General features: G+C 38.6%; 1 protein-coding gene across 3 annotated transcripts in view; it reads right to left on the bottom strand.

The window, feature by feature from the left end:
* Positions 1–24,484, bottom strand: part of LOC103026136 (disks large-associated protein 2) — a 160,385-nt gene that overhangs the window by 22,692 nt on the left and 113,209 nt on the right. For 2 of the 3 annotated variants that reach the window (XM_022684282.2, XM_049484965.1), the window contains exons 4-5: positions 24,136–24,292; positions 22,771–22,990 (exon numbers count right to left, since the gene is read on the bottom strand). In XM_022684282.2, coding sequence (XP_022540003.2) covers positions 22,771–22,990; positions 24,136–24,292 — 377 coding nt within the window. Of the gene's footprint in view, positions 1–16,835; positions 18,048–22,770; positions 22,991–24,135; positions 24,293–24,484 lie in introns of those variants that run through there. The other variant, XM_049484971.1, reaches the window with a different exon arrangement.

Here is a 24,484-nt window from a genome sequence, read left to right as displayed (position 1 = left end):
TTTTTTAAATTATTTTCTTTGAACAAATCACAATATGCTGCCCAGAACAAGAGATGATTAATTAATATTTATATATATATAGTTTCACTTCACACCGTGGCTTTTCCTTCTTGTTTTAATAATAAAAAATAAAAAAAATGTACATTACATTTAGTGTACTTGGCCATTTAGAGATAAAGAATTTATGAAATACTGAAATAAAGAAAAAAATCAGTTTAAAATGTAGGGCTGGGCTTAAATGGGCCTCCTGTACTACATCAAACCACTTTTATTACCACCATTGCTTAAAAATAATCTTTATTATTTAATAAGCTTTTTTGCATACTGGTTGCCTGACCAAACACCAGACACTACTCATTTCTTTTTTAAATATTATAAAATGAACAATTAAATGCCATTGCTCTTCTACTTACACCAAAACATCTGGATGTCTAGTACATAGATAAGTTACAGGTGCCAGATTGGTCTGAATAGATGTCTTAATTAATAATACATTTTTTCAGTGTTTTATGCATTTAAGCTGAGATTTACCCAATAAATGTTTCCATTAAAATCAGTGTGGTTTAGAACCCACTGTACATTGCTTTAGTCCATAAACACAGAAAATAAACTTTTCTTAAGAGTTGAGTTGTAGGAGCCACTCTGAGAAACCCTGATCATGTGACTAGCATCTACACTGTTGTTGAATGTGTCTTGGAGAGACGGATGTGTTTACACTGTTTTAACATTATTATATGTGGCTTAGTCCACTTCCTAAAGTGGTTTGAAATGTGTTTTGTATGTGTTTACACCTAATTTTTTAATGTAGCTTGGTTTTATCCAGATAACACCTTACTATTTAAAACCCATTAAATGACCTGGTGTAAACGAGGTCATAGATAATGTGTGCTATACAGTTATTTCACATAAAAAATACAAACAGTAAACATTAAAATAAACATACTAAACATGTAATTAATTGTTTATTTAATTAAGTTTTTCCCCAAATTAGTAAAAATATTTTTTTTGTATTTCACATATACAGCGAGAGACTACTCTTTATGCTGAATAGTGACCCACAGTGTCCAAAAGCCGAAGTGTGCCAGGTAAACAATACAGGTGCCAAAAGTACGGTCAAGTTTTAAAGGTCACAGAATTTAGCTGTTTTGTGAGTACTAGAACATGATTCAGCTGGTTTAAAGCTTGCATCTAAATGTGTGCTTCATAAAGCCTGAACTTTTAACAGTTCACAGTTTACTGAAGGAGGTTTAATGCCAACAAAAGGTTGCATAAGCATTCATTAACTTCCTAAAGGATATTACATGTATTTTGTATATGCATATTTTGTACTGTGTATACAGCTTTGCTATTCTAGTTAACTCCTTGATTATTCAAAAGCATCATTTAACTATAGGTCTTAATGCACATTTCACTACTGAAGTTTGGTGAATGTACCAAGATGAAAGAACAAACAATATGGAAATGCTCCACATATATAAAGTGTGTATTATTAGCTATCCCATAAATCACCTTCTGCACATTTTTTTTTATTTTGGAGTAAACGTTAATGTCTTTCAGTTTTGTGGATTTGAATAAATCTTAAAAATTATTTCCCAATTAAAATCAGATGGTTATTTTAACTCAGCTAAAAGGTTTTCCTGCCAAAAAACATATTTGATTGTTCAAAAAGGACATTTAACACTATGATATTTAAAATAATTAGTTTTGGAAATTATTGAAAAATGAAAAATGATTTTTCTAAATTTTACAAACTGATAAGCTGCACTTCATAGAGAAGTGTTATAATATTAGATTATCAAATACTGTATGAATACATGGCTGACCTAAGCAGCAAAAACTAATCTTTATAAAACTATTATTATTATTATTATTATTATTATTATTATTATTATTTGGATCCATTCATCAGCAAAATTGCTCTTTTCCAGAACTGTAGATGGAATTCTGAGTTGCACGTCAAAATAAGTTTAATTTTCTTACTTTTCCATAATGTATAATATGTTTTTATATTTACCTTTCTGCTTTTTGTTTATATTTAATTTTTAAACATCCAAATCTTGAGCAATAATCTAACATGAACATGGATGGTTTATGGTGTTTATACAACAGGTATATAAAAAGAAAATCGATGCCCTGTTAGACCTACCGTACAGTCTATGCCCCCCAGCTAACCTACGGGCCCCTAAAACGGGAAAAAAAGAATGTGTAACTTAGTAAAATGAGAATAAAAACAGGACTAGGATGTTCAAAGTCTAAACACTCCCCTGAGCCATGCATTGTGAACGCAGTGTATCTTTTCTGCAGTGCTGACAGGAAACACCATCTCTACTAAACAAATAAAACAGCACGCTTTCTGTGTGACACAAAAAAATGAAATATTCATTCAGAATGAATCCAAAATGTTCTTTAGGATGTACAAGGTTTGAATTACACCAGTATAGCTATGATCCCCATTGAAATGTTGAAGTTTCTCAGATTGCATAAAATTTTCTCTCAATTAATTAAAAAAATACATTTGAACACAGACTAAAGGAAATAAAAAGCAAGAAAAAAATATTTGTTACCTTAATGATAATATTACAGACATGATAGGATTTAACTACCTTTGTGTAAAACAAGCATCACTTCATATACTGGTACAAAAATAAAACAATCTGAATAGTCACATTCCAAAATTATATAATATGCACACATAATGCAACAAAAACAGGTCTGTTTCTCTGATATCGGTTCAGTATGTAAAACGTAAATTCTTTCATCACAGACAAGATTAAAAAGAAAAAAAAAAAGAAAAAAACTTTGACAAGCATTTGAGCAGGTTTTACATTTCTGGCTCAATTCTATTTATATTATTTCCCCACACAGATTTCTAGGAGAAACAGTCAAGAATGCACACAGATCACAGTACAGTAGAAATTAAAATCTGAAACCAAAGTAGTTCTACTGTGACATGTTTTCAGCTATTTCACCCAAATAATCAGAAAACTTTTAAATCATCGGAAAAATCACAAGTATACATAATAAAAGTCTATACTTGTGATCTATGATCATTAATGTAAAAGAAAAAAATCTAAAGTTTTTACAGTATTTTTTTCTGCAGTTTTGTCTGGGGTCATGTATCAAACCATTAATTATATCTAAACAATTTTAGATTCATTTTTGCTTTCAGTTTTCAAAAAATGTCTGGCATGATAATGGTACTTTAGTCTAGACTATATATTTTATGCTAACGCTTCATTATTAAGGTTGACATTGACAGTGTTCATTGCAGTATACCGCCTTAATTCCATAGATTGTTTTGTTCAAAACTATTTGTCAATCCTGAAGACACATTTTCCTGTCTGCTGTTATAACTTAAAAACATTCAAAATGGCTTGTTCACATACACATTTTAATTGCATAGATAAATTAACAATAAAATAATAACAAATCTAACACACACAAGGCTTGCATAGAAAAAACAGATTGTTATGATGGTACTCGGCTATAATGGCCTATAAACCTTTATGAACACCTATAAACACCTTTATGGAAGCATCCTCATTTTCCAAGTCCATCAAAACAATAAAAATAAATAATTTTTTAAATATAGTTTTTAGTTTTACAAGGATTTTCAATGTAAAATTCACATGACAAACCGTATTTGTTTTTGCTTTGGAAATCAATTTAATTTGAGGTAAACAAACAAACAAAGAAACAGACAGACAAAATATTTTTTTTCTCAATAAAATCAGCTTTCTCTATATTCTTTGCATGCAATATAACAGCATCCATGTATAAATGTTATTTATTTGTAATAAGATTATATTATATATAGAGTAAAATGAAAGTGTATTTTAATTCTTACAGGCTCATTTACAGGGATCCCCTCAAACAGTAACGTTCATAATGTGACTAATATGAAGGTAGTAAAGGCTGAACCAGAGATTAATCAGGTCTTCATGCAGATTGGCCTATGATATGCATTAATTATAGCATAAAATCACATATTTCATTTAGAAATACTGAATAAAGTAAAGAAAAATGCAGCTTTTCATAATCAAATGTCTGTAATTATAAGCAAAAGTGCTTGGACTGCCAAATCAGGCTATGAGTAAACGGATGAAAATGTTAAATTAAAAAGTTAAAAAGACTATTTAAATTTTTAATAATAATTGCTTATAATTACAGGCATTATAATCCTATTAAACACACAGAAACACTGTAATAGGCATATAATATACACTCTTAAATTAAAATACATATTCCCTTTAAACACATGAATGAAACAGTTACAACACCAGTAATAGATCAAATGAAAAAAAAAACATACATTTATTTGGGATAGATTAAATAGATTATATTTAACAAAAATATATTTGTATACATTTGTATTTTGTCACTGATTACTACTTAACTTCAAGCATTAAATATTTCAACATAACTCATGTGAAATAAAGACTGAAGTTATTGTTTTACAAAAGAACTCAAAAAGTGCAATACATGTTTGGTATGTTTTAAGCACCTCTACTGTTTAGGGCCGAGTTTCCCCAAAGCATCTCAGAACAGAGGTGACTCTAAAATGGTCAAGCGAGCATCATACTGAACACTCTCTCTCAGATGCTTCAGGTCTACCTGTTAAAAACCTGAATGAAATAAGAGCCAAACAGTCTGATGTTCTTCAGTCTGTCACAGTTATAATCCTGTCAGAGGACTGAAAACTCCTGAAGCCAGTTTAGACCATCACTAGTGAACGCGGTGGCAGTAAACGTACAGTACAATGGGGCAAAGGACTCATTAAAGGAGTAGTTCAACCATACATGCTAATGTTGCTAACAATAAATAGTGATCAAGTAGTCACCAATTACCATGATATCATCATGATAGGTTTATGAGTTTTGGTGACAATTAATTTAGGTGACAATTACTTATTTATCAGCAAGATTAGCATGATGTTTGTTAAACAGGCAGATTTTTGCCTGCTCACTGATTGTCCAGAGTAAGATGTATTGTGCACTGTGCGTCAGACTTTTACAGATATGTTCTTATAAGGATTTTTGTTTAACATAGGGATGCACATTTTTTCAGTAAAAATTAAACATTGGCTGAAGGCCGAGCACCAAATACAGTAAAAACTTCTTTTTCATTGCAAATATGAAATAGACTAAATGTTTTTGGTATTTCCATTATAAAACTACAATTTAATCATACTGATTGCACAAAATGTAACATATCAACATACCAAGAAAACACAATATTGTTTGGAATACATCATTCAGTTTTTGCACTTACAGCTCTGGAAAAAAATAAGAGACCACTTAAAAATGATGAGTTTCTTTTATTTTACCAAATTGAAAACCTCTGGAATATAATCAAGAGGAAGATGGATGATCAAAGCCATCAAACCAACCTGAACTGCTTGAATTCTTGCACCAGGTGTGGCATAAAGTTATCCAAAAGCAGTGTGTAAGACTGGTGGAGGAGAACATGCCAAGATGCATGGAAACGGTGATTAAAAACCATGATTATTATGTTCATTTTACTCAAACATATACCTATAAAAAGCAAAATCAGAGAAAGTGATTCAGAAACTGAAGTGGTCACTTATTTTTTTAGAGCTGTATATACAAGAAAACAAATTAAAAAAAAAGAAAAGAATTCAGTGCATCCCTAGTTTAAGAGGTAACACTTCACCATAAGGGTACATCGAATAACAGTATTTCCAGCAGCACTAACCACCGATAACATACAAGTTTATGTAGCATTGTTAAACACATTTTTCAAATCCCTGAAGCTTCATGACTTCACAACTTATAGGAACTTGTTTTTTCATGTTACATTACATAAATTTAATGGATAACAGAAATTCATTCAGAATTGTAACAAGTTGACAATGATAACAGTATTTGTATTAGAACTGTAGCATCAACACAGTGAAGCTGTGCAAACAAAGAGGGATGTAAAAGCTGCAAAAATCTGTTTAATGGAATAAGCTACAGTTTAGCATAAATACCAGCAATTTCCAAATAGCTATCAACACTGAGTTGTTTAATTAAGAATATTGAGAGTAAAGCACCCTTGCTTACAAGAAAGGCGCTAATTAAAAGTGTAACTTCCATTCATCACACTGCAAAGTTGTGTACTGTCATTCATAAGGCACATAAAACAATACAGGTATTCCCTCTACATCTATCTACTATCACAGTAGTGGAAGGTCATTTCTGTAAAAGGGCTTGTTTTTCAAAAAAGAATAACAGAGAAAACTGTACTCCCTGACTGCATTACTGAGTTGAAGTGCTCTTTAGATGTTGCAGTTTTCATTTTTTGTACTTTTTGGCTTTACATTTAAAATAATTTGCAAAAAAAATCTTAATATTATGAAATGTCTACTTCTAGTTACTTTAAAACACATGTGTTATAGATATTAAAGCTTTCATAAGCTCTAATTGTATAAATATTTGAGGACAATAGAGGCACTAAACTGGCATTATGTTTGTGTGCCTATAAACCCATTTCTGAATAAGGTATATATTCTTCTCTGACCAGCTGCAATTAATGTGAAGCACTAGCATATATATTTTTGTATTACACCTTGTGCTTTCATTCACAGTAATCTAGGGAACACATGAACAGGAATTGTGCTCTTTGTAAAATATTGGATTATTTATTAAGTATGTGTGCATATAGTCCAGTTGCTTGTTCAGTGTTAAGGAACACTATCTAAACCAGGGATGCTCATCTTTACTAAGCACCTGGTTCATTATATTGCACATTTATCTTTTATTCAGGTCACTCCAGGACAACTCTTAACTAACTTTTAAGAAGCCAGATCAGCTGCAGCAATAGTGAATGGAAGGATATGCATTGTGGTGACTACTCCCTATAGAGTCCAGACACCAATTAAAATGCATAAAGGCTCCATTTCCTCACAGATTAAACATTTATGTTAGTGACATTAGTGACGTTAGTGACATATCAACTGTCATCCCAAGAACACTTTACTTTATGACCTGAAGTTATTAGGAAGCATTTTAAGAATGATGCACTGTAATGTGGCATTGCAATCTGATGCAATATTTTTTTTGAAAAAAAGTATATTTAGTTTCCTAGGGGTAACTTTTGACGTTCTGTATGTACTCAATTACTTCACCTACTTATGCCTACATGTTCACCTACATATGGCAGCTGTTTCACCTTTATTACTTTGCACTGTGAGCTCTTTATAAAGCATATATTTGTTCATTAAATGTTTAATTTTGTTCACCCAAGATGGCGGCGCGTTAACACGCAGCGGCCGCTCCGGGTCCGTTAAATGGTGCTTTTGTGTTACTATTTGTCGTTTTTTCCGTTTATTTCCTGCAAATATGTGCATCGGAACACCCGTGCACATGTTCTACCACCGCCAGACCCTGCTACAGTGGAGAAATCAGCCAGAAAACACGCTACCGGACGAGGTTCTGCAGACGCTACTTGAGCTTAGCCTGCTAAGAGACCCAGGCCTCCAGCCCGCGGTGTTTCCTGACGCCGGAGCCCAGCCGAAGTGCCATCGCAAGCGGTGCGAGCGTAAGCGTAAGCGCGGAAAGAGAGCCGGGATCCGCGCGAGGCTAAAGGCTAGTCCTAGCCGGCCGGCTTTACCATCGCTCTTTCTGGCAAACGTCTGTTCCCTTGACAATAAACTGGACTACATCCGACTCCAGCGAACAACCCAGCGTGAGTTCAGAGACTGCTGTGCTTTGGTTTTTGTGGAATCGTGGCTGAACGACAACATTACGGATAGCGCCATTCAGCTAGCCGGGCTAACCGCGTTCAGAGCGGATAGGAGCGCGGCTCTATCCGGGAAGACCCGCGGTGGAGGCGTGTGTGTTTACATCAACACGGAATGGTGTAACAACGCTGTGACTGTCGCCAAACACTGCTCTCCACTGGTGGAGTTCCTGATAGTCAAGTGCAGACCTTTTTATTTAGTACGGGAGTTCTCCGCCGTGCTAATAGCTGCTGTCTACATCCCACCCAGCGCTAGCATTGGTGCTAATGCTAAAGAGGCTCTGTGTGAACTCTATCGGTCTATCAGCGATCTGCAGAACAAACACCCAGACGGACTGTTTATTATCGCCGGAGATTTCAACCACGCAAATCTCAAGTCAGTGCTCCCTAAATTCCATCAACATGTGAACTTTGCAACGAGAGGAGCGAGCGCGCTGGATCTTGTTTACACAAACATCCCCAGCACGTACCGGGCGGAGCCCCGCCCCCACCTCGCTTTCTCGGACCACATGTGTGTTTGGCTGACTCCAACATACACACCACTCATCAGACGCTCCAGACCAGTTCAGAAGCAAGTGAAAACCTGGCCGGCAGGCTCCATCTCTGCCCTTCAGGACTGTTTTGAGTGCACTGCATGGGACATGTTTAGGGAGGCTGCTACTGAAGGCGATTCTGTTGATTTGGAGGAGTATGCAGCATCAGTCACTGGCTACATCAGCAAGTGTATTGATGATGTCACTGTCTCCAAGACCATCACTACACGCCCAAACCAGAAGCCTTGGATGAGTGCTGAGGTACGTGCGCTGCTGAGGACCCGCGACTCCGCCTTCAGAGTGGGTGACAAGGTGGCCCTGAGGAAAGCGAGAGCCGACCTGTCAAGAGCCATCAGAGAGGCAAAGCGCGCACACACCCAGAGAATCCATAGCCACTTCAAGGACACGGGTGACGCGCGGCGTATGTGGCAGGGCATCCAGGCAATCACCAACTACAGGACAATGCCACCGTCCTGTGAACGTGATGCCTCCCTCCCTGATGCCCTGAACAACTTTTATGCACGGTTTGAGGCACAAAACAACACGATGGCGAGAAAGACCATGCCCAAGCCGGACGAGCAGGTGTTGTGCCTGACTGCAGTGGATGTGAGGAACACTCTGCGCAGAGTCAACCCACGAAAAGCTGCAGGACCAGATAACATCCCCGGCAGAGTGCTCAGGGAGTGCGCAGACCAGCTGACAGATGTTCTCACAGACATCTTCAACATCTCCCTGTGCAGCGCCACTGTCCCAACATGCCTCAAGTCCACCACCATCGTTCCCGTGCCGAAGAAGTCCACAGTGTCCTGCCTCAATGACTACCGTCCCGTTGCACTTACACCCATCATCATGAAGTGCTTCGAGAGGCTAGTCATGAGGAACATCAAGACACGACTGCCCTCTTCACTGGACCCCCTGCAGTTTGCGTATCGTCCCAATCGCTCCACGGACGATGCCATCACCACCACCCTTCATCTCTCCCTCACCCACCTGGAGAAGAAGGACACTTACATCAGAATGCTGTTTATAGACTTCAGTTCAGCATTCAACACCATCATCCCACAGAACCTCACCAGGAAGCTAAGCTTGCTCGGCCTCAACATCCCCCTCTGCAACTGGATCCTGGACTTTCTGACGGGGAGACCCCAGTCAGTCCGGTTCGGGGGCAGCACCTCCAGCACCATCACACTGAACACTGGGGCCCCCCAGGGCAGTGTCCTGAGTTAGCCGATGATACAACTGTGCTGGGTCTCATCACCAAAGGCGACGAGTCAGCATACAGAGAGGAGGTGCAGCGGCTGACAGACTGGTGTACAGTCAACAACCTTCACCTGAATGTGGACAAGACAAAGGAAATGGTTGTTGACTTCAGGAGAGCACAACACACCCACTCTCCACTCAACATCGACGGGTCCTCTGTGGAGATTGTTAAGAGCACCAAGTTCCTTGGTGTCCACTTAGCAGATAACCTCACCTGGACCCTGAACACCAGCTCTACAGCCAAGAAAGCCCAGCAGCGTCTCTACTTCCTCCGGAAGCTGAGAAAGGCCCGTCTCCCTCCACCCATCCTCACACTCTTCTATAGAGGGACCATTGAGAGCATCCTAAGCAGCTGCATCACTGCCTGGTTTGGGACCTGCACCGTCTCTGACCGCAAGACCCTCCAGCGTATTGTGAGGACAGCTGAGAGGATCATCGGCGTCTCTCTCCCCTCCATCACGGACATTTACACCACCCGCAGCATCCGCAAAGCAACCAGCATTGTGAATGACCCCACCCATCCCTCACACAAACTGTTCTCCCTCCTGCCTTCGGGAAGAATGTACCGCAGCATCCGGTCCAGCACGACCAGATTCTGCAACAGCTTCTACCCCCAAGCCATCAGACTCCTCAACTGCAGAGACTGAACTGATGGTTTTTCTGTACATGCACTCACACACTCTTACCCCACTTACCCCAGAAAATGGAAAGCACTAAAAACCCTACTACCTCACTGGACTCTATGGCACACTGTGTAATAGAGGTAATTACTACCTCACTGGTCTTTTTTGCACACTTTTTGCACACTGCATAATTTGCACACTGTCTTGTTATTTATTATTCTTTGTCTGTATTGTGTTGTATTGTCTGTCTGCACTTTTGTACTGTTGCACTACTGTTCTGTCTACACTGTGTTTATGTGCACCATGGTCCCTGGAGGAACGTTGTTTCGTTTCACTGTGTACTCTGTATATAGCTGAAATGACAATAAAAAACACTTTGACTTTGATTTTAAAAAAAAAGTGCACACAAACTGTCATTTGTGTGATGGGAAAGGGAATGTGAAAGGCAAGTTGAAACAGGGCTCCAGACAAATCATGGCACTGGGTATCCATATTTGTGCAGTGAAGTACTTAGTGTTCTGCTGCTAGTGCACTAGTGACCCGGGCAATGCTTTATGATTAGTAGTCTGAAACTTTCTGGTGGTAGACTTCAATGTATTTGCATAAATTCTCACAGACTGACACTGTCACCGGAGGCAGGGTTGCTGCGGTGGGACATTTTCAACACTGCAGCATTTGGGTGCTTTACTACTGATAAGTGATACTAAAAGCCAAGCTAAAGACGAGGGAGGTGGAAAACAGGATAAGATTGCAATACTGAAAACAGACTGTAGCTGGGAATTACTGAAATATTAGAGACCAGGTCCTATACTGAGGAGAAATATAGATTTGTTTGTTTTAAATGACCAGGGGCAGATCTGGCCATATACAGTAAAAAGCAAATTTAGCCAGATATCAGAGACACAAACATGAAAATATAAATCAGCATCAGATGTCTCAGGCTTCAAATGCAGTGTTTTAATCTAATACATGAAAACAAATCAACTCTATTACATCAAACCTTACAATATTTACTGTGTCAATCTCTCAATAATTAATTCGTCTTTAATATGTAAAAATGAATCAAACATTACTTAATAAGTCACAGGGAATAAAATCCTGTTTCTGTGAATGCAGCGAACTGTGAAATGTGAGCCGTGCTCATTCAGCCCGTTAAAATCTGATTGGTGATTTTATAGACAAGTCCGTAGAGAGATTTGTGTTAGTTAAATAACGGACACCCGTGGTTTTATAGAGTTGTTTTGTTCGTGCCTCAGTGTGAACGGCCTGCCAGAAGATTAAATCCACCTTAAGAGGGAGAAATCTTCTAAGACTACATCTGTTGTTTTTTACAGTTGCCTGGGAAACTGTAATGCTCATGGGAAAGCAGTAGGTGTGTGTGGTTAGACTTCAAGTAACCTGCACAAGTTCTCACCACACTTTTTGTTTAGAAAACTCTCGTTCTGGGCACTTATATACAAAAGCAATACACTAACTGTGGACGATGTGGTGCAGTGAATAACACCACTACTTGCCAGTGAGCCACCACCAAACATGGGAGACTGGGATTTGCGTCCAAGCCTGGATGACTACTCTGTACAACGCTTGGGCAAAACCCATAACGCTACATTAGCCGAACCCTGTAGTACCAGGATTCTTCTGATTTGCTCTGAATAAAAACATTAGCTAAATGTTATGTACAGCTCTGAAAAAAAATAAGAGACCACTTAAAAATAATGAGTTTCTTTGGTTTTACCAAAACCTCTGGAATAGAATCAAAAGTAAGATGGATGATCATAAGTCATCAAACAAAGCTGAACTGCTTGAATGTTTGCACCAGAAGTGGTATAAAGTTATTCAAAAGCAGTGTGTAAGACTGATGGAGGAGAACATGCCAAATCACAAAAATGTGATTAAAAAACAGGGTTCTTCCATCAAATATTGATTTCTGAACTCTTAAAACGTTATGAAAATGAACTTGTTTTCTTTGCATTATTTGAGGTCTGAAAGGTTTGCATCTTTTTTGTTGTTTCAGCCATTTCTCATTTTCTGAGTTAAATAAATGCTCTAAAAGACAATATTTTTATTTGGAATTTGGGAAAAATGTTGTCCGTAGTTTATAAAATAAAAAACAATGTTCATTTCACTCAAACATATAACTATAAATAGCAAATAATTTTTTTCCAGAGCTGTATATAAAATGGAATATTTTGTACGTTTGAAAATTTAGATTATATTTAAACTTTCCTGTCTCCATCGATAGCTAACAACTTACAACTAACTGTGTGTTTTCACCAGAAGTGACCAAAATATATTTGTTAAATGTATTTCATAAAACCTATATCTAAGATTCAAAAAATAAATATTATTAGATAATCATTTTCTATGAATTTGAATGTCCAGTGTCAGTTCCTGAGGTCTCTGTATCACATAAAATTCTCATCAATTTTGTGAAACCACCATATCTTTTTTCAGTCTCTATCACAAAGCATTCCAGTGCAACTGACTGGATAATTCAGCACAGCTAGTCCTGACAAATCCTGCAGTTCATTTCTACAATGTCTGCTGCCCTGGAGGTTTTTATGGCTGTAATTAATATGTACTTGTATTATTATTTGTAACAAGCCCGGAGCAGCTTGGTGGTTAGGTGCCGTGCTCAAGGGTGCAACAGATCGGAGAAAAAAATTAAATGTTGACCATGCATTCCTGTGTAAACATCCCTGATGCCCATCTGGTGCACTGCTAGCACACCCCTAGCAAGAAACCCTAGCTTATTAACGTCATATTTAATACAACAATTATGAAGGTTCTGAAAAACTAAAGATTCTCATTATTTTAATTGTCCTGTGAACACTACAAGAATGGTGTGCACATATTCTTACTCCCAGAAAGTGTTCTTTGTGCAGTTAATGTCTCTAAATGTTGATTAAAAAAGAAAAAAAAAATTCTAGGCTTTTCTAGAAAAAATTATGGTGATTTGCCTTTTTTTATTTACAGCTCTGGAACAAAATAAGAGTTTATTTGATTTTACCAAATTGAAAACCTCTGGAATATAATCAAGAGGAAGATGGATGATCACAAGCCATCAAACCAAGCTGCAGTGCCTGAATTTTTACACCAGGAGTGACATAAAGTTATCCAAAAGCAGTGTGAAACTTGAGTTGGTCTCTTTATTTTTCCAGAGCTGTATTTAAAACAATTCCTCCAGACAAACTACTAGTTTTTTTCCACACTGAAGTTTAAATGAGTGTAAGATTTCAAATTAATTTGAAAATTATGAATCCAAATGTAAATGAGCACAGTCTTTCAGAATTAGGGAGTCTGATGTGACAAATTTGTGTTCAGTGTCTGTCTTGAACACAATCAAAGTAGTCGATTCTTTCATGTGCACTTTTATGTGGGGGTGCTGTGGGAGTTCACTGATTAGTGATTTAGAGTTGCTCTCTAAAAATGGATAGGAGCCCACAATATCATACACCTGGAATAGCAGCTCTACCAGCAAAAACATTGGAAAACAAGCTGAAGATTATTCACTCGACTGTGGGCTCTCAGGTTTGGACTTAGGTAACTTAGGTTAGCTAGCCAGCTATCTTTTTTAAGCGGAGCTACCAGGCTGTGAGATTTTATCATCAATATTCATCCGTGGAATTGCAGTTGAGCTAGCTAGCTAAGCTAGTTAAGCAGCTAGTTTGCTGAGTGAGCAACAAAACCAAAGAAAACCACGGAAAAAACTTTTCAGCTTTCTGTTAGACGCTCAAACAGCAGTCAATTGATCTGAGTCATTCTCGTCCTAAAGTGGGGTTCCAGTCTGACAAACCTGAGGCTGTTCTGTGGTGATGTTATCATGCTAACTAGCCTAGCTAAGTAAGCTTGACTGATAGGAAACATTTGTAATGTACGGTTTTATTTTTAGCTATTGAATAAAAAACGTACGTAAACTGTGTACAGTGTTCACTTAGTCTGTGACCCTGAAACAAACTGAACAGTTTTTAAATGTTTTTTTTTACTTTTAAAATAATAACCAGAATAAACAGAATTAGATAGCATGGTAGCAAGGTAAACACAGGAGCATTGAACCCTAGTCCACAGGGTGAAAATAAAAAAAGACATATTTATTTAATATTTTCCAATTATTTTAACTAATCATTTCTTATTTTTATAGCTTTATTATTTGACCTTTTAGGCTAAGCATAATAATATTTTTTTTTTCTCAGATTGTCAAAAGTTCTCAAAACAAAGCCTCACAGGAATAGTATTCTTTCAGCAAAATAATCCCACATAGTCCACTCAAAGTTCCAAAGTTAGACTTAATTTATTTAATGAGTTCCAAAATAAAAATATCAGGTTTTCAGGTTGGGTTAAACCAAACCTAAATGGCAGCAAACTGAACTCAAAACAGCATATACAACAGAGACAACAACCACAAAAAACAAGTGTTGGTATAAATGAAGTATGTAATATGTTTCTATCCTTATCAGTCTTTTATCATCTTTTTTATATCCTTTCTTTGCATATATATGTTTAGAGTTTATATCCACAATACTGTTGTTGGAAGATAGTGTTCCAGGTAGCCAGCGTTGTGTTTATGACAGATTGTGACAGAAAAAGAAGCTTTGAAAGTAAATACAATACAATCAGTGTGAAAATGGATCGTTCTGAATTCATATTTAATACCATGCTGTGTATTCATTAATGCATCTCATTTAACTGTACTGAGGATGTATATAATAATTATAATAATTGATATCTAGGGCAGAACTGAAGTTGCATTCAATAAGGAGGCTGCAGGTACACACTAATCATTAATGTATTTCTGGGGCAAATGTCAACATTTAAGACTCAGGCCCAATCCCATTTCACACCTTGCCCCTACAAAGCCCACTTTGCTGTGTCCCAATTCTTGTTGGAATAGAGAGGTAAGGTCAGGTGTTTAGGCTACATGTGGGCTATTAAAAATCATGGCAAGGTGGCTGAACAGGAAACCAGAGAAACCAACAAATACAGCAATTATGTTTTTTTTTGTATTTTTTTTGATGACATTTCTTGTTTTTGAAGGTTCCCCTATTTGTTATGGGGATTATTTTAACCACTTCCTCTTGTAACTCGGTTCAAAGGGTTAGCTTTAGTAGAGTTATGGGTAAGGTGTAGGTATGAATAAAAAATGGCATTGGGCCTTAGTCTGCTTTAGCTGAATATTATACGTGAGTTGATAACTCACTAAATACAGATATATTGGGATTTTGAGTAGATTAAATTTTTATTATACTGTATATATATAGATATATATTTTTTAAATACCTGCTTTGCAGCAATGGCATCTAACTACATCGCTTTTGCTACATCACTGGTCCGTTACCTAGCTCTACCACTAAAGTGCTATTGCTAACAGCAAGAATAAACGAGATAAGTGGCGTACTACAAGCATGCATCTTTGTGAGACACACCTTCTACTCTATCCCAAGCAATCATATGGTAACAAACCAAGTGACCTGAGTCACCAAAGTCACTTTTGGTGAAAACACAGAGTAACGTCCTGTAACTTTGGCATGATGATTAGGATACTCCTTTTACAAAAAAAAAAAAAAATTTTAGAGTCTTTGCGTTGGACGGACTACATAAAACAGGACGGCCAAAAATATATATTTTTATAAGGAATGTTTCTCTGAGTGATTATATATAGATTTTCTGCTTACTATTTACTTCGTTTTATAAATAGGTTTCTCTTTCTAAATGAAATTATACAAACATTTGTAAGAGGATTCACAGTATAACTCCAGTGTATATATATATGGGGATGTGCACATGGACCTTGCCAGTACCTCACAGCAGTTTATAACAAACTATGTAAACTTCTCGGGAAGGTATATGAATAAATTTTAACATTACTCCATAGAAATGAAAATACTTTTTTTATGTAGTACAAAATGCAATCTGACATCATTAATTCTCCATCTTATTTCCAATTAAAGCTAATTAGTTTTTTTTTTAACTTTCTTCTACATAGCACTATTACAGAACAAAACATTTGGTCCCACTTGATTTGGACAGACGCATAGAGATGACTGACAGATATTGAGATTGTAAACTTAGTTAATAATAAAAGGAATAATATAAGTGCTGGGCGCTGAATGTGTGATATGAATGTTAAACATATTAACCATCAGTAAAGAACTGTTCAAATAAAGTGTTAATCATCATGCTAATCTTCTGTCCAATCTTCTATGTGTTGCCCTGAAAAATATGGAAAGGCTTTGTGTGAAGGAAGCACATACCTTGACCTATGTCATGTGCTAGGTGATTACACTTTACCGACATTACCCATATTTAACAGTTTTCTAAACAATCATTGATGACGTAAGGACATCCACAGTAACTCAATCACCACAGTGGCAAAGTGCTGTAGTGTATGGCGTATCCTGATTTCACACCATCATTTTCATCATCATCATCATCATGCTCATCATTATCATCATCATTTAAGATGCTTGATCCAATGGGGAAAAAAATAAAAAACAAAAATCACCAAAATGCAGGATTAACATTCACTCAGTAAACAAACTCATTTTTACCACATTCATTCTGCCTCTGTATACCAGCTGTTACAATGTAAACTCAGATTTGATCAGATTCAGAGTCAGCAGGATGCAAGTATATGCATGTATGCTGTAGTTACATGAGAGGCTTAGTGGTAACCGACAATCAGGTGACTGTGACATTCCTTGCATTGCTTACCACATTCCTAGGTCAAATCTGTGGTGATGTAAACAAATCTGAAGAAATAACACAGCAAAATGGATCCACCCCTCCCATCCCATTCTATCCCATCCTGTCCCATCCCAGTGATGGCTCAGCTAGCCTAATCTATGCCAACGTGGCATCTTCTCTTGATGTCAACATAAAAAAAGCCTAGCAATTATCTCTGCATAGAGCGAATAGACAAGGGCTCTGCACCGTGGGTCTTTGTGTGCACAGGCTCGGACGCTGGTTGCAGTGCCTTGCCCCTTTTTGTTTGCAGGGTTTGTTGAGAGGGTTAAGAGTCTCTTTCCCTTTTGTGTTCCAGTGCTTTTGTGTGATCAGAATGACAGTGACAGGTACGACATGGGCCCACTAGTGTACTTCCTGCACCACAGTTCTAGACTGGCACTCCTCTGGCCTTCTGGTCGCCGTCGGGTTTTCTTCTTCCTGCTTGTGTCCAGCTTGGTGTGCCTTAGAGGTCGCCCTCCAGGAGGGCCGGTGGGGCTGACCGGGCTGGCAGGACTTGTGGGACTGTTGGAGGTTGTGGGTCCCTCTGGTGTTCCTTCGGTGATCTGGATGCGGGGAGGATTCATCAGGTCAAAGATGTTAAAGGGTGCCGGCTCCGGCTGGCACATGACTGAGGCGTCCACAGTGTTTTGTCTGATGGGGCCACCGTTGCCGGTCTGAATGCTGACAGACACTCGTTCGCTGGGTTGGGGGGCACAACTCCCAACACCCGTTGCTGCATCCCTGCACAGCGTCCACATGTTATAGCACTGCATGAAGTTGAAAAAGTTACTGTTGAAAGTCTTCAGCTCGCTGCACACATCCCTGCGCAGTTCAGCCAGCTCGTAGCGCATGGCAGCGATTTCGTCCTTCCACTGCATGTTGAACGCTGCTACCATGTTGGCAGACTCCTTGAAAGCCTGAATGGCCTGAGGAACATGTGGTTCTGGAACAGAAGGTGTAGGGGCGGGGACGCGGTAAGCAGGTGGAGAGGTGGGTGGGACAGAGATGGCCGTCACTGTGGAGCTTGTACTGTGATGGCTGCGGGCAGCGGCGTTTTCTCTCTCGAGTCGTTCGAGCTCTTGATACGCAGAAGAGCTGGCTCCGTCATCGTCTTCGATCATATCCTCGTTTAGCAAAGAGGTGCCCTCCATTGCATCATACCCTTCTGGAAGACAGATTTAAATAAATATGGACATACAGAGGGATAAACAGCAGGGGGGTTGGGTAAAAATTCTCACTTTTAGTCAAATGCCAACACAGGATTATACTCACTTCGTACTCATACCTGTAGTATGTGAGTAAAAACACACTTGCCACATTTTCCACTAGTTCTAATTAGTTCTACTTAACAAAAAAACAACATAAATCAAGAAGCAGTTCAGTTAGTTTTGGAAAATGTTATATAAATAGCACAAAAAGTAGGGAAATTTGTGTTCGCTGCCACATTTGAAAAGTTTGCCAAATCTGCTCTGCCACTGCCAAACAGCTTATTTTGCTATGGACACTTGTTTTGAGCTTCTTATACCCCTTGACTGACACCTGATTGGCAGCACCTGTGAGCATGGGTCCTGCTACAGTGGTCAGTAGGTGTCTTCATTAAGAATCGGCATGCAATGGTTGACTGATCTGGATAGGATCTGTACAATATGGCAACTTTAAACTGGTGTTCCGCAAAACCAAGTAGCGATAATTTTTTTGAGTGATCCCTACTACCATCTTCAAATTGAAGGCCAAGTTCCACATGACGAGGTATGTCAGAGACAAGCCACAAAGTAGGCGTCTCAAGAAGACAACACCATAGAGGATTTGTTAAATGTTTCATGGCCACAATTAGCATACTCAGCTCTACTGCTTATCCCACGATTGCATGTTCCTTACAAATGTGGCATTGTTACAACAAAGAAATACAAAATAACACAATTTTCCTAACTTTTTGTGCCATGTTTAATTTGCTTGCAGACTTGGTTTTGTGCATAGAAGCATTCAAAATGTGTCACGACGTATTTCATAACACATTGTTGTAAGGGGCACTACTGTGACAATCAATGTGTTATGTACCGCTGGTGTGCTTTTTTCTGGTCAACTGTCATGTCGCTATGAATTGTTCTCTATTGCTCCCCCGAGAACTGACTGTTTTACCCACCACAGTAACATACCTAGATGGCTTTAAGAATCATCCCAAGATGGGTTGGTGCTTGGGAAGCATCAGTTGAGACTTTGTTTTAGCCATGCGGAATTGGGAAAATAGAGTTTATACTTTGAACTCAACTAATACTTTTATACTTTGAACGCAACTAATGTAAGGTCCAGTGATGTTATGCTAGTAAGCCTTAGCATTTATAACCATTTCTAAGCAAATTGTACATATTTACCATTAATTCACCTATAGCACTTTCTAAGTGGCTTTTCTGCAACCAAAGTCTGCCAAGCATCAAGTGTTACAAAGTCAATATATTATATCAGTGGCCATTTACAGAAGTCTTTCCAGTAGTTAGGGCACCACTGTTTATATTGCTTCTTGTTATTTTGGACACAGAAGCCTTTCACAAAATTAATTTAAATTTATTATTACATCCTCACAAGTCAAACACAATGCACTGCACTGTCACAGCTGGCAAAGTGTGCTCGGTGACTGTTTTTACTCACACACAGTAGGCTTTGTATTGTGTGTTTACACTGCCTTCTCACTCCTGTCAAACAACATCAACCTCCAAAAGTCTTTCCATCTTTTCATCATGCAGTCCATGGGACAGCAGGGTCCCTTCAGCATTTGTCATCATCATCATAGTCATTAATGTGCTCAAATCAAAAGATCAGGTGCTATATCAAAGCAGACGTCTCTTCAAAGCGCAATCACGTCAGATTTCACATGTGTTTAAAGTTTTTTTTTTTTGTGCAACAGAAAAGATGAAAAGGCAGTTGAAGAACCACAGGTGAGTGGGCCAAGTAATAGATATGAACCCTATTGAATAGATCAGGTCCCCCTTCATGTGGAGGCAGAAACAAAGCAAGAAATGATCCTGCTAAGTCTGTGGGTCCTACGAGGGCTGCACCAGGGAGAGGCTGCAATCCCACTGTCCTACATGGCTGAAAACGTCCACACCAAAAAATCCAGAGTTGTTAAATCAACTCAACATTTTACACCATTCCTACCTTTTTGCACTGGCAGTGATCAAATTAAAACCACATTTGATGTACGTGTTTAAACATCGAAAACAATTCATAATTCCCCCTCTGGCTATAGTAACAGGCTGTGAACTCCACATTTACATTATTGTGTATCAGATAATACTCAAGCCTCCTTGGGGTTTGTCAGTTGCTTACCCTGCGTTCACACTAGTAGACTACAAGTTTGAGACTTGCATAGTTAGGTTTATTAGCTAAATTCCAAATAAATGTATTTATTTAAATAATTGCATTTAAATTACATGTAGATTACAGTTTAAATTAGTTCATTAGTTTTTAGAATTTTTTCCACACTTTTTTTTCTTTAAATTATCCCTGTATATGTGCAAAGATGTCTGACTGGTCCCAAGAATTTGTTCGGCCAGTCGGTTTAGAAAGTTGCTTCAACATGACATAATTTATTTGTATAAAGATTTGTCACTTATCACTCTGTCGCCACTTCGCTCTCTGCTTGTTGCTAAATCCTGGCTACAAAACGTTCTCCTAGGAAATGGCTGGTCGTCTGATGCTATGTTGCCTGCTAGTGTGAACGCAGGGTTAGAGATGCCTTTTTTCAAATAGTACATTTTGCTATGGGGCAATCATTCCTTTTCTCTGTCATTAAGCTAGTCCCTAATCAGATGAGAAGGCAGTGCAAAAACACACATATACATAGATATATGTATGCGTGTTGACAGTATAATACCTGTGACAGGCACCCCTGCAGTCCCTCCTGCTGCTCTGTCCCCTGGATCTCCTTGCAGTGCTGCTTTCCTCCCTTCTGAGCCATCACAGGATACCTGCCCCATTCAGGGGCCAGCTACAGACTTTCAGAGTTCTACAATCTTTTTGGCTCAGACTAATAAGACCTGCACCTGCAATGTTTTACTAGACTAGGTACAGCCTGCACCTGCAATTTGGTATAGAGATTTTCTTATTTTCTCTTATTTTATTTTTCTTTGGTTAATGAATTGTTGTTAAAAACACATTTGATGGGATTGCTATTGTATTTTAAAACCACAAGAAAAAAAGCTTTAATTCAATTCAACTGAACTTGTCATTGCCAATTGTCTCTAGGGCACTCAAAACTTCTCTTCTTATTAATTGTTGCCAGAGAGCTGATGTCACAGGGGTGTTAGAAACCATAGTGAAACAGAAACCACTTCTACAGACATGCTTAGGCTGACAGGGAGTGTGAGGAGCTCCCAGGGTTTGGGTACAGAGTCGTACAGGGTGAAGGCGCTTCAGCAGGGTATGACCGTGGGATTGGGGAACTCTCCTTAATCCTCAGTTGTCACTTGGTTGGCTGGGATGGTTTTGACGAATAAAACCAATTATGCATAAAGATCCAATCAAACAAAACTTCAATAGGAAATAAAAAACACAATTGTGTATCCAATGACCAATCAAAATAAAAGTCCATTTGAAACAGAAACAAATAAACCCACATCAAAAAGAAGGAATACAGAATGCACTGTAATGTTCAATTTGATTGGAAATAAACTGAACAAAAACTGATTTAAGCTCCATATGTTCATACATGAAAAAAATCCAGTTGATGGTTTACAATAATTGACATCAAATATTTCGATCAAGAAGTATTTCAATAGGGTTCATAGCTATAGAACAGGTGTACACAGATGCACCATTCATATGTGTGTTGAGGAAGTGGCACTGTTTGCACAAAGGACCAGATGTACTCATGAAGCCATACAAATTTATGAAGTGTTGCAAAACAAAAACGTCAATTATGTGAAACTAAACAATCACTATACTAAAAAATGACTTTTTTTATTTATGTAGCTATTTTTATATATTGTCTAAATTGAGATTTTTAAATGAATTTTAGACCTACTGTTTATTTTCGTTTTCAGTGCATACATTTTAAGAAATTTACTTTTTTATTAACTTTTAAAAAGCTTATAAGACAGATCTTTTTTAATCCTGACCCACTCACAATATGTCTCACTTTGGTTAAGTTCATATAGTTCTTCCACAGCAAGCCCAGATCCTTTGCAACACAGTAGGTGATGTCAATGATAATTGATCAACCTCCAGCTGCTTATCACTCTCATTACTTTGTGCAACCAGGGCCAGAGTCATCTTATCATCATGGCAAGCTGCAGGTTATGCCGTCTACTAGCCTGCTCCTTTGCATAGGAGTTGCTTTTAAATGCTAAGAAGCCGCACTGATCTCTGCAGTCTCAGGCCTTTATCTCTAGCCATCTGCTCTTTACTGGCTACTCCTTTATCCTGACCCTTTCTACTCTTGTCACTCTCACCTTCTTCAGTCTGAGACATGCTCGGCACGGCTTGGCTTGATAAAAGCATGCTCGCTCGTTTCTTCAGGAGTGCGTGGGGCATCGTGAAAGCGTCCACCTCCACACTGACCTGTCTACGCTGCCCCCTCCCAAGCTAGTCTCTCATCATCACCAGATGGCACCAACCCAAAGCCCAGAAGATGATGCATGACTCGTGCAAACGCAATCGCAGGCAACCATCGTTTAACACATTTCAGACACAGAGGCAAAAGTAATGAACACACACGACAGACAGGAGTCGACAAGGAGGACCAGCAACATTCAGACTCAGCATCTCTCAAGCACAAGGGTACCCCACTGTACATATGTAGGTATGTCAAAGTATGTATGACGGGTATGTGCTCTAAGCCTTCTCTCCCTTTTTTCTTAGTGGAGGGGAGCGGGGTTGAGGCATACGGTTACCTGTTGTGGATCTGAGAGTTGAAGTGACAGTGGAGGATGTCATTGAAGGCAAGCAGTCGTCGTCTTGGGAATACCCAGCCTGAATTGCACGCAGGTAACTGTGGCTTCGAGTGCGGAAAGAGCCAGGCAGGTCCAAGGCCTCCATGGCCTGGGATTCTGCTTCGCTAAAAACGGACTCGCAAACTGACTCAAACTGGCCATTGACCTCAGTCTCACTCACCTGAGAGACAAAAACAGGAATAGCAGTCCTTAATTTTTCCTCTTCCTTTCTCTTTCTCACTTTGATTCTTCCCCTTTGCACAGTAAATATGAAGGAGCGTTAGCGGGAGACAATACAATTGGCAATGTCCAACCTTCAACATTTCAGCAGAGTTATCTTTTTCAAAATGGAAGAAAGGACAAGTTTAAAAAGAGCAAAATGATAAGCAACAGTTCTAATCTGTAATGCCATTTCCACACTAACTACAGAGATTTGGTGGAATATGGCTAAAGACCCTGTTTGGAAGAAAGAAATAGTTAGAGATCAAGCACATGCAGCAAAGAGCAGAAGCCATTGTAGAGCACCTATATTTATAGAACCTACGCAGGGTGGGACGTGTCGTAACATGACTCAATACAAACCAATCTAACGCTGCCTTCAAGTCAAGAATTTACAAGATGGATGCAGGTGAATGCCACAACAAACACATATCAACCAGTAGAAAATTTTGGATTTTTAATAAGCTCAGACTTTGCTTGCTGGGCTTATCAAAGAACAGCAAGGACAGTTTTTTTTTTCATCCACATGTGAAATATCAGGTATCCACATGCTACTGATAATGCTTATTGGCTAAAAATATCATTCACCCAATGCTAAGAGCATTGAACCAAAATCTTGTCGTACTTGAGCTCTTAAGTCATAAGTACAAGCTTCTGAGGTGGAGTTGAAGGCAGCATATCACACATAGCTTTGAGAGAGTCCTTAACTCACCAAGACCCACAAGAGTCATACACATGCTAACATACTACTAGCCAGCACCTACTCCAAACACATAAGCAAGACCAAAGCAATAAGATTAATACAACGCTCAGTTCAATCTGAAAGTTTAAATCAGAAACATATTCTATTACAGCCATGATACACAAAACTAGTTCTTTACTGTAATTACTCTTCAGCAGTCAATCCAACTTTAAGCTTTATCTACTCAATTCGAGCAATGAAATCTCCAACAAAGCATTCATCTTGAACTTGCTAATTTTGTATATCAGTACATCAGTTCATTTCCATTAGCATGCAATTGAAACATCGCCATGACAGTGACAGTGTAATATCAGCAATGTGTGTGTATATGTGTGTGTGTTGAGGAAGGACCAGCTCACACTCACCTGGCTCAGGCAGCTTGCCTGACTGAGGGTGCTGACCGCACGCATGTAGCTCTGGTTGCGGGAGCGGAACTGGGGAGGGTTGTAAGAGGTTGCAGGGTCCAGGGATACACTGGGGTGGGGGCGCATATCTCTTGTCGTTTGCAAGTGGTAGCCGTGGCTAAATAAAGGGAACAACCAGAAAGACTAATGTATCCATGTGGCAGACACACGCTCAGCAGCACAACTACAACTGGGACTTTTAATATGACAACTTATCATTACAACACCATCAAAATACATCTATTGGCCTGAGGGACACTTTACAAAGCAAGGCTCCTGGGTTCGCCAGCTAATGTTGGGCCCTTAATGT

Source organism: Astyanax mexicanus, chromosome 1 (genome assembly GCF_023375975.1).
Source record: "Astyanax mexicanus isolate ESR-SI-001 chromosome 1, AstMex3_surface, whole genome shotgun sequence".
In the NCBI taxonomy this organism is placed as follows: domain Eukaryota; kingdom Metazoa; phylum Chordata; class Actinopteri; order Characiformes; family Acestrorhamphidae; genus Astyanax; species Astyanax mexicanus.
Note: the sequence above shows the minus strand (reverse complement) of the source record. Positions and strands in the feature narration are given on the sequence as shown.